This window comes from Pygoscelis adeliae, unplaced genomic scaffold (genome assembly GCF_000699105.1).
Source record: "Pygoscelis adeliae isolate BGI_AS28 unplaced genomic scaffold, ASM69910v1 Scaffold57, whole genome shotgun sequence".
Classification (NCBI taxonomy): domain Eukaryota; kingdom Metazoa; phylum Chordata; class Aves; order Sphenisciformes; family Spheniscidae; genus Pygoscelis; species Pygoscelis adeliae.
The window spans coordinates 1,754,107-1,765,734 of record NW_008825615.1 but is presented as its reverse complement, the minus strand read 5'-3'; the positions used below and the strand labels follow the sequence as shown (position 1 = coordinate 1,765,734).

The following is an 11,628-nucleotide window of genomic DNA, read 5'->3' as shown; positions in this document are numbered from 1 at the left end:
ATCACAGAATCACAGATTTTTTTTTTGACCTGGTGTCCACCAGAACCCCCAGGTCCTTTTCTGCCAAGCTGCTTTCCAGCTGGGTGGTCCCAGCATATGCTGGTGCCTGAGGTTGTTCTTGCCCAGGTTGTTGTAGTTTAACCTTTTAGACAGACAGTATCTCCCTTTGACAGCTTTGCAGGGAAATTACTTGCTTTTAGGAGGACATCTTTGCTGAGAACCTGAAATACAGGCATAAGCTAGATGCCTAAATTTGGCAGAGTGGATTCTATCATAAATAATACCTTCTAATATCTGTTACTAAGACACAGAAATTAGGAACTTAGAAAAGACCAACTGATACCATCTTTCCATGTTGGTAGAAGTTTGTTTCCTTTTGTTTGTTAGCACAAATTTTGTAAATGCTACCTTTAAACTCATAAACACAAAACCTGCTACTAGTACCATTTAGAGATTATTCTGTTATCGGAGTGTTTGTAAAACTCGTGTTTTTTTTCCCAGATAGTCACTCTACATTGTTTGTTTCTTAATTTTGTCCCTCCACTCCCTCTTACATTCTTCTGTATTATGAAAATTAATATTTCTCCCTTGCTAGTAGTTAGGCCCTGCAACTATTTATAGTTAATAATGATCACCTCTTGGTTGTTTCTTATTCAAGCCTTATACACAACTGACCTATGCAATCACTCCTCTCCAGGAGCTCTTTTAAATCATGACTATCGTCAGTGCTACCACCTTATGCCAGTTTCTCCAATGTTCAATAATATTCATATTACCCAGAAAGACTGGGGTTTGGGCAAAAAGAGGGGAAAGAGAGGGGAAGGCTGGCTAAGAAATCAAGTTGGGTGTTCTTACTCAATGCTCTTATTTTTCCAGCATCCTCTGGCCTGTTCTTCAGCACAAGATGCTTTATGCGCATGCTTACACAATGGCAAAACTTAGCCCTAAGTGTATGCAAAGTATATAAGGAAAAGAAAAGAATGCATCTCTTGGATCCCAAGGCGGAGCCCCACACGGGTGACATGACATTTTTGGGCAGAGGCAGAGCCAAGAGCAGCCCCCAGCTCCCCTGGAGCCTAGACCACGCTGCGCTGATGCAGCTCTTGGAGGAGGCAGCTGGCAGGGCATTATCTTGAGGGGAAGGTTCTCTGCTTTGGTCTAAAAGAGGCCAAATTCAACCACTTCTTTGGCAGGCTGCAACGCACTTCGACCACCCGGCCATAGAGAGTTGAAAATGAGGAAGATGCATAAAGATTGTTAACAGAGTGCAAGGGGGAAATTTCCCACTTTTTCTTCATCTTCTTGTTGAGATCCTAATAATGTTACTGGAGCTTAATTACAACAGCATGGGTATTTGATATTTGTATTACAAATTATGCCAAGGATATTTCAAAATGCATAGATAGATGTTCATTCTATTCTGTATAATGCCAACTATTTGTTATTTATTACTAGCAGCGTGTGATCCGTCATTAAATCATGTAATTTCCTTTCAGCTCTCCAGATCTTGCAAATGTATGCATCAGCTTTAAGTATATGAATAGTTTCATTGAGCTCAACAAGACAGCTTGTGTGCATAAAGCACAAAAACTACCATTTGCATCTAAATGAGGGCAAATTCAAATCTAAATGAGCGGAACAAATAAGTAACAACCAATAGTCACAGGTAAAATGAAGTACCCTGAAAACAAATTGCCATTCATTTACATTATTTCTGTCTAGGACTGTAAAGGATATTGCGTATTCTTGCCTGCCTATGAAAAGAGATATTTACAGACAGCTAATATTTATAAAGGAGTAAAATTCTGGTAAAAAAATAGTCCAGTATTTTTGAGCAAATTAAAAACCTTCCCTCCCCTCAGTGAACTGTAGAGAAAGTTGGCATCTAGCTCTTCTGAAAATTCTGTCCAAAAAGAACCAAACATATCAAATATCAACACAAATGAAAACATATTTACATTCATGACAATGTTCATGAATAATACGTAATAAAAAATTCCACCAACACAATCGGCTCAAAACATTGTTTGGAATTCAAACACATATTCACAAACCACTGCATTCAACTCATTCCAGGCAGCAGACTACGCTATGATTTTTCACACAATACTGAAGAAACATACAATTTCCTGGGGACAAATTTTCAGCAGAACTTCTAATCTACAACTGCAAAAAAGGCTGTGGAAATTATTTTTCATCTACAAAACCCCCTGTGTTTGAATAACCAGTGCAAGTCATTGTATTTGCAATTCCTCCTTGTATACACAAGTTAACATTTGTACATGCAAATAATAGTTTTGGTGGATGCAAACAGATGTGATTCTCATTTTTCTGCGTGCAATTAGAGAAGTCTGCTGAAAGCTTGACCCTGAAAAAAGCATAGGATCCTTTCCATGTTCAAATTTGAGCCATAAGTCATTGGATAAACTTAAAACACAGCCTGTCCTTTTATGCATCGTAATTTCTCCAAGCAATGTATTTACATTTTATGTGTGCTGTTGTAGAAGAGGGAGCCTTAATGATTACAATTTGCCATCCAGAACTTTATAGCTAGTCCTTGCAGAAAATAGCATTTCTGCCAAAAAGCTTCCTGCCCAGGTGCTTAACCAATTAGCTCTTAAGAGGTCTGGCAGTAAAACCAGTCATGGGAAGTTTTCTGATATACTGTATATAAGGTGACAGCTTGCAAAATGTAAGATGAAAATTTGTTTTCTTAACTAGCAGTGTGTAAAATCCTGGGAGACTCTTTGATTGCATAGCCTAAAATGCTTATGACATCTCAAATTCCCAATTGATCTAGTGTGGTTTTAGCAATATGTTGTCAACTTAAACATATTGTGTTTCTTTCTATAAATGCTTTAAAAATAATTTCCTTAATTGTGATTGGGTGCTGCAAACATATAGGAAGGATGGAGTAACCCCACAAGTTTGAGGTTTGGGGCCCTTTAATTTTTTCCAAACATTTTTGCTAACTCACAAAATACATGCAAGCTTTCAAAAGTGCCTTTTCTCCACAAATTACACCCACTTTTTATAATGGCATGTTAGATTAAAAACATATTTTTCACAAGGGGAGTACTTTGCAATGCAAAGAATAGAAGAAAACCATGAAAGATAAATATACCATAGTAAAACAAATGACTTCTCTGATTCTGGAAGCAAGAAGTTTGTATTATGTGGGGATGGCAGTGAAAGGATCAAAACTTACTACAGATAATCCTTGAAGTGGTAGCTGCATAACGACAAAGTGAGTCTGCCAAAGATGATATAGAGAACGTGCAAAAAAGCTTGGTATTGAACTGGAATACCCATGTGGATAGTCAATACTTCTCAGAAATTTCATTTTCGGAAGTGCCAGACCTGAGAGAAGACGGCCTTTGGCAGAAGCAGCACACGGCGCAGATAGCTTAATACAGGACTTAGTACTATAGAAGGGGATTTATTTCACTGTGCAGCCCTTGCATTTTCACAAGGTTTTGATACCTGAAACTCAACGTGCATGAGACTACCACGGTGAGGCCTCTGAAAGCTTGAATCATGGGATAGGCGAGTGTCCTGCATATGAGAACACACCCCCACGTGCAAGTAGGATGCAGGTAGGAGTAAGGATGATGGCACTGTAGCAGGAGGGAGTGCTGGAGCCCATGCTCATGTCAGGATGCTCAGTCCCGTTACCATAGCTCCATGGAGGTCTTCCTGCTGCAATCCCACTGCAAAACCTTCCCAGGACTGCTCTAGCCCTGTGCTGAGAGCCTGCCCTCACAGCAGACAGCAACAGTCCCACAATTATCTTCCTCCTGGATCGGGAGGTGGTCCACAGCATCCTGTAATGTTTTTGCTTTGCAGCATGAGCTCTGTGGTACCCTGGTCTCCCTTAGACATCTGTTAGCAGACTCTGTGAGCCATAAGCCTCGAAGGAAGTGCTGCGGGCTCTCCAAAGATGGCATTCTAGCCTCCAGTGGGTTTTCATGAAAACTTGCTCCCTCTGGCCTGTGTGGTAAAAGGCAGGGTCTGCCAGCCCATGTGCAGCCGGGTTTCAGGAAGAACCTCTGGCATGGAGTCTGCTCAGATGAAAAGTTGATGTGTGTAACTAAGCCTTGTGTGAAAATAAGATTTCCCACTGCATGTGTTATACTGTGATTTCCTTTAAACTTCAAGGTGCTTTTTTGTTCCATACTAATCAAATGGGTGTCTGATCATTTTGCAGAAGGAAAATGAAGTAGAAAAACATGATATGAATCCTGATAAACATCTGAGTAAGGAGTCAGAAATTCAGATTTCCCAGAAGGCTGAAATGGACACTCTGGAAAGCCTCAGGAATTATGGCAATAGGGCATTTCCTTCTGTACTAACCCTGGCAGTACCAGATGCTATTCAAGAAGATGAGATCACAATTACACTGGAAAACCAAGAAAACTTCCCAGAAGGTACTGTTCTGAAATACAGTCTTGGCATCTTAGTCTGAAAGGGTACTAGGAAATCTGTCTGGGAACTAAAGGGAACACGATTCCTGAAAATGCTATAGAAATATCCTTCCACTTTGTTTTGAAATTACAAGTACTTTGAGCAATTGTTTCCCAGCCCAAGTTTGGTGATTGATTTAACGTTGATCAGGTGAAAAAATTAGCAGGTGAACACCTGATCCAGTTTATACTCTGCAGGTATTGATTACAAATAACTGTTCCATGTCATTGTGCAGGTTAGTTCCCCTATGAGTCACCTTGGGATGCTACTAGTACTGCTAAGGCACTTCCAAGAACAGACATTTATGAGTAAAAAACGGAAATTATTTACATTCCCAGGATGAGTGTGAGCACGATGCAAGTGTCACAACTTCGCTTATACTCAAGAAGGGGTTGCACTTACATCCATGGCACCATTTTCCATAGTCTCAAAAATATAGAAGATGCACAGTACTGGATAATCAAACTCCAGATCTGAATTTAGCCTTATTTCTGCTCCAGTTATTGCGCGCCCACAGCTATTCACATATGTGGCATGGTTAAATTAATGTGATATATAGCCCCAGAAGCATAAATGAATAATAGTCACTAAAATTAAGCCAGGCAACTTTACGCTGAGATGCTCATTTAAGACAGTTCACCCAACCAAAAAATTGCTGATTGCCTGCCTCCAGATCACCATTTGCTTTAAATCCTTGGTGCAAAATTTCATTCTATGTCAAGATCTACTTTTATTTATGCCTTTACAAGTACTGACATTTTTATTATGGGATGAAGCTGTTTTGATATTAACATGTTATTTTTCTTGGAAATACCATTCCAGCAGAATCTGATCTGATTTATTCTATATTCTATTTAGTTTCCAAGTTTGCAGGCAGAGAGTTGGTCCGCCTTGGACCCCCCAAATCATCAAGCAAAAGTATGCCATGTGAGCCCATGTATCAGCCACTTTTGGACTTTCTGGAGAATCTGAATGATTTTGAAGACTTGACTGAAGCCGGAAAACCATCTCTTCATGAGAAATCGCCATCCACACCAGCAAATAACCAACCTCCCTCTTCAAATGTCCAAGCAATGACATGTACGAGCAAAGCGCCTCCCCGGTCCCTAATAGAAAACAGAATTATTACCAGGAGTCCTTTGCCTCATCAGGACATGAGGTTTAAAGACCTTCTGAAGGCAGTAGATGACAATATTTACATCCCAACATGGTGGCACCTTGACAAAGAGGGCACTGGTCTCCTCATGATTGACTCCCCCCAGCTGTCACCTTTCCCCAGGCTGCGACAAGCTGCCCTGAGAGAAACCCCAGCTAGGAAGATTTCCTGGCTGGGGGCATCACAGCAACATACAAATATCTGCCCTCTGGTTTCAGTCAATGGTTCAAAACCACCCGCCTTCCCCATGTCCCAACAGCAAATGTTTACCATAAGAAGTATGAGGCAGCCTAAAGAAAACCCAACTCATTTTTTCAACAAGAGAACTAAGAAAAACTTTATCCAACTCAGACACATACCTAAAACTACAGATCTAAATCTTCCAGTTTTATCTCCAGCGTACCAAACCAGGTTGGGGAAAAAAGCAGAGATTCTAAGGTTAAATTTTGCATAAATAAAACACCCAGCATCAGAAGAAAATAGGACGAAGGGGCACGAAAGAAACAAAGACGGACAGAAACAGAGAGTGAGAAAAGGAAGCCAGCAGAGATTAATCCAATCTTAAAACGAGACACCTCCAAACACAAAGAAGAATTATATGATTTAAGCTGTGTATCCTCTGATATCCATCAAACATTGGGCTACAAATTTTGCGGAGCGCATCGAAGACGCAGAAAAAGAGATGCCACTGTAACAAAACAACATCAAGCGTATTTAAGCAAAAAAGTGGACCCTGTGGGCAGAAGATATGATTTTAAATATCTTGTATCAATACATGTACTGTCCCAAACTTGTGTCACTTGTATTTATGCATTTCATTCAGGAAATAAACCTGGCCAGGCAATTTTCATTAAGCTGTGAACATACTGCAGAAGGTAAACAAACAGTAACAATGATGGAATAATCGATTTTTGGGGATTGTCACAATAAACAAAATAGTCATGGCACTGATCTTTTCTTTATTTATTTATTAGTTTTAACTATGTGTATTCTAAGTAATGGAGACCATGCAACCTAACTCCCCTGAAAGGAGCAAATCAACACATTTTCCTTGTAAATTTAACAGCTTAATTAGGACTGCCTATTTGTAACTGTGTGCCTTTGTAATGTTTGTCTCTTACTATTGAAAACATGCATTTGCTTTCAGTTTCAATGATTTATGCTTCTTAGCTAGATTTTCATAGTACTAAGCTTTGAGCCTGATTCTGTCTTCAAATCAGTTTTATATCAGTTTAAATCCCTTAACTTCAATAGATTTGAACTTGATTGACTCCAACAGGGGCGAGAATACAATGGGAGTCTTCATATTTGCCGCTCTGTAAGCTCACATGTAGAAGTAAAAGATGCGCAAAGGGTTTCTAAGTAATACTAGATAGTTATACAAAGAATAGCAGCAAGAAAAAGCCGCAGCAGTAGTCGGCATAATCCTATGAGCTAAAACCAAGGCTTTTATCTGACAAGCACGTGGTAAGCACCTGGTCACACTGAGTGGGACCAAACCTGCGTCCCGTTTTACTCTGCCTTGCCTTCCCCCACCGCGCTGGGACCACATCCACGGGGTGAGCTCTTCATGGTCCACGCAGGTCCTGCACAAGCGTGCCGCGCCGCCTCAGTGAGGGCAGCTTACGCAGACCTGTGCGGGTGCCAGCCACTCTGCCACCTCCTCGGCTGGGCTGAAACAGCTATTGCGGAGCCCTGCTCTCAGCCAGCCCTGAAACAACCTCTGAATAACAGAGCTGTTTTTAACTCAGTACATCTTTGCTGACCAGGCTTACGGGGCAAGTCCCACAGCTGCAGCTGAAGAGCTGGAGAGGAAGGCTGGGGCGCGTGCGCAGGAATTTATTACGCCAGCTTCGCCACCGAAGAAAACATTCTGTGTAACTTTATCCTGTGAGCGTGTGGCTGCAAGTCAGACATGCCACCTGGGACTGCAGCTGAGCTAGGTGGAAAGGCTAGTACCTCTGCCCATTGCTTTTCTTCAAAGCTTAAAGTCTCCTCAGAGCATAACAGCACACATAGTCACTCCAAAATCTAGTTGGTCAGAACGATCCAGATTGGAAAGAAACTATTAAAAATGCTTGGTGGCCCCAGCACAATTTGGCAGAACGCGGCCAGGAAGCAGATACACGTGTGGCATCCCCCTCCGCTCAGAGGGGAAGGAAGGACCACTGGTCTCTGGACAGGGGCAAGGAAGCTCAAACCCAGCAGTTTCCCTTATGCACACCCAAGCTAATGAGTAGCACAGGGGCCATTTGCTGTGTTTATAACTCTGGCGCCATGCAATTCAGAACCTAGAGATAGCTGAGTGGTTTCCAGAGTGATTTCCAGATAATGTTTTTCTCTGAAAATCTTATTTCCTTAGAATTTAGAAAATGTTTATGTCTCAAAAACATTTTTAGCTTTGAATTGCCCTTACAAAACACTTTTTGTTTGAATATACAGTTTGAAACAAATGGTTTCAGCTGTAAGTTGACATTTCAATTTACTGTTTCCTTTCACAATACTGAAATGCTTCATTCTCACCATAAATGTCTAAAAGCTTTTCCTCCACATCATTTCTTCCCGAGAAAAATTCCTTTCTTTGACACTTTTTAATATTTTGTCTTTATACTCTAATTCCAGATGACAGTAACATCAAAATGCTCTAACTTTTTTCACCGAGTCGAAACTCCATTTTCCAAACAGCTCTACCACCATCTTCCAGCTCCTCCACGAGCCCTTGGAGAGAGGAGAGCAAGAGGAGCTTATGCTTCTCCTTTACCAACTCAGTGCAGGCATGTCTATGTAGGTGCCAAGCAGACGACAGCCGCAGGAGAATACCCGTTCCCCACTAAAACAAAGCCTGGAAAGATCAGTGTTAAGTGACTGTGCACCATGACCCAAGTGCAGAAGAGGCCACTCTTCCTGCAGGAGCTCTGAATTGTGGTGCCTTCACCCCCCTGTGGCCTCAGCAGCCTCCAGCCCAGCCTCTGCTCTGGCTGCAGCAGAGAACGGGGGTTTCCAAAGGGTGAGACACTTATCAGTGGTTGGAGAAAACATCAAGTCTTTGCAGGGTCCCTGCCACCTGCCTATTCTTTCCATCTTCAAGGTCATATGGTTTCTTATTTCTAGGAGTGGTTTACTAAAAAGCAGGGGAATATCCCTTCTTCTGCCCTGTTTGGCACTTTAAAGGTCACAGTGCTGAAATAAATGTTTCTCCAACATGCCACAGCTGAGTATTGCTTTATAGATGTCATGTAGAGAGAAAAGAGATTTTCTAGCTACATTTCCCATACACTCATTTAAGGGCTAGCTTCAACCTGGCCTTCTCCCAAGCTGTTCCAACACCACTGAAACATATATCTGCTGCTAGCACAGAGCGGCCGTGTCTGAGCAGGAACTCTCATCTACCACATATATTAACACTTTGAAATAAAAGCCATCTCATTCCTGAAGGGGAGAAGGGAGGAGTGCAGTTAACGGGTCAATGCCATAAACGCGGGTCCCGGATCACGCGCTGAGCTGGGAAGGGGCAGGGAGCACAGTGCAGTATAGACGATAACGTAGCACATGATGATGGAAACACCTCCAGGCAGCCAGACTGCATGGGTGGCCCAGGCAGGGAGATGGTGCCAATATTTTAACAAGTGGCTCCCACAAAAACGTTTTTCTTCAGCAGGTGATAAATTTACGCTTCGGGGATGTGATGTCTGCAGAAAGACAGTGAAGGGCTCTGGAATCTGCCCTTTTATTTAACAATGTAAAGGAAAAAATACACTTCTAAGGAAGGGGACATCGCTGCTTGGCAAGAAAATGTACATTAAGACGCAGTTGGCCAGAAATGCACTGAGTCATGCAGAGTAGTGTTTGACCAGTGCGATTCATGTGGGGGGAGAGGAGGGAGCTGAATGCCTTGCACAGGAGTCCCACAGCATCCTACTTCAGGAAGGGTTATTGAAAATACCTAAGTCTGAGTAGAGACTTGTTACAACCCTGATAAAAAGCCAATGCTAATAACATGCAAGGCAAGGTGAAGTGGGACGGCAAGGCGAAGTGGGACGGCAAGGCTTTCACACCTCCTTTCTCGCATCTGGCAGCAGAAACGTAACAACAGGCTCCTAAAGAGGCAGCTTCCGAAGGAGCTTTTAGCTACTTCATTACATCTATAGCAGTCCCTTGTACAAACAAACTTCACATAGAGTCTCTGCTTGGACTAACACTGGATCTTTAGGACCTTCAAGTCAGTCTCTATAAGTGGATCCTGCTATTTGCACGGTCTGTCAATGCAATCACGAGAGATTCCCAGCCCTCCATTTCATACGTTTTCCATTTACACATAGGAAATGGCACCTTTTACTACTATCCTGTTTCTGTGCCATATTAATAAGTTCAACTGCTTTATGTATTACCAGTTTGAACACTGTTCTGCTTTTCAAATCACAACTGTTTTCATGTCAGCAAAAGAATTTCAAACCACAGGAAATTCTGGGGATGAAGTACAAATATATACTTAGAAAGAGCTATCAGGAAGCAGAGTCAAACCTACAGTTGGAAAAATATGAAAAAAGTCACTGCTTTCATACTGCACTTTTAATTTCATCATTTTTTAAACACATAAATGAACAAGATTAATAATTTAGCCAGTAAAGGAATTTCTGTTTAGCCTCTGAAAAATCCCTGAATAATTCAGAAGTTCTGACATTAGATAGCCTTTGTCATGCTGACCCATCCACCCTGGGTAAAACGCTGAAGAGAGATCGAAGTGTCTGACCCATTCTCTCACAGCCCTCTCACATTACAGCTTATGAACAACAAAACTCCACAAATCAGAAGCTCACAAAAACAGAGAAAGCAGCTCATGTTCACCTGTTGTCTGTGCCAGCAAGATGATGAGAAAGGGCAAACAGGAGCATTTTGCTCATCCCTTATAAACATGGTGCTAAAACTACAACACCTGATTTGCAGTCCAAGGAAATTCACTCCTTCGACTTCCCTGGGCTCTAATGATAAGGTATTAAGAAATTCAGAAGATATTACTCATACAAAAGCCATCTTAAAAGAAATCAGTGTTTGTCAAACTGAAAGTGAGCCTGAGAAATATATAAACACTTTTTTTCTTCTATAAAGCAGCACTTACAATTTTTATGTTCCTTATATGTAACATACATTTGCCTTACCCATACATCTGAAATTAAAATCTTTCAGTATCATAACAATAATGAACTATTCCCTTCCTCTCTTTCACCACTTTTTTCATTTCTGGTCATTGTTTTGGGTTACAGATTATATAGACGGATTCTACAGAAAAATGTAAGGTAGTGAACTTAAGAAACAGTCTTCTTAAGAATAACTATTTGATATTTCTGCTAGGATTCCTGGCATAAAACATTCCAGCATGAGAATCAGCAGGGACCTTCCTACCAAGTCCACCATCTTCCTGGCTGTAGTGTTTGGGCTCCAGTCCCTTATACACACATATTTTGTGGCTAATCCGTTAGAGAGAAAGCGAGAGGAGGCTTTCAGGAAAGAGCTATTTCCAGCTAGGAAGGAGCTATCATAGAGGTTAAGACCTCTACCACCACTCAGGACAGCGTGCAGAGGGGCAAAGGGAACAAATAGAGCTAAACGCCATGAGGCATACTCAGGTGAGATTTTGAGGACCAATAGGACCTTGCAGTGGGATGTTGCTTACCCAGCCTTAAACAGAGGTGATATCTCTGACTAAGCTGGTTGTCTAGACTCCTTTGTAGTCAATGCAGAATATGGACACCTGGAAAAGAGGGAGAATAAATTAGTTCTGGAGGCCCTTGAACAGACTCTTCAAAGTCTACCCAGCTGCACTGCCATAAGGACGACTTGATCCAATATTTTGGGCTTTGAGTTTCCTCAGACGGGAATAAGAACAGAGCGTCCGTCTCATCTCATGAACGTTATAGCCAGCAGGACTCTTTCCTGACCTCCACAGGAGCACAATGGTAAGATTTTTAAGTCCTTATCTGGAGCATATATCAAAGGCATATATCAAACTA

General features: G+C 41.6%; 1 protein-coding gene across 1 annotated transcript in view; it reads left to right on the top strand.

The window, feature by feature from the left end:
- The window catches only part of LOC103924654 (hormonally up-regulated neu tumor-associated kinase-like), a 25,334-nt gene extending 18,392 nt beyond the window's left edge, over positions 1–6,942 (top strand). Inside the window, exons 8-10 of the mRNA XM_009333219.1 lie at positions 4,208–4,427; positions 5,323–5,898; positions 6,875–6,942. Of these exons, the coding sequence (XP_009331494.1) occupies positions 4,208–4,427; positions 5,323–5,898; positions 6,875–6,942 (864 nt within the window). The remainder of the gene's footprint in view (positions 1–4,207; positions 4,428–5,322; positions 5,899–6,874) is intronic.
- The last annotated feature ends 4,686 nt before the right edge of the window (positions 6,943–11,628 follow it).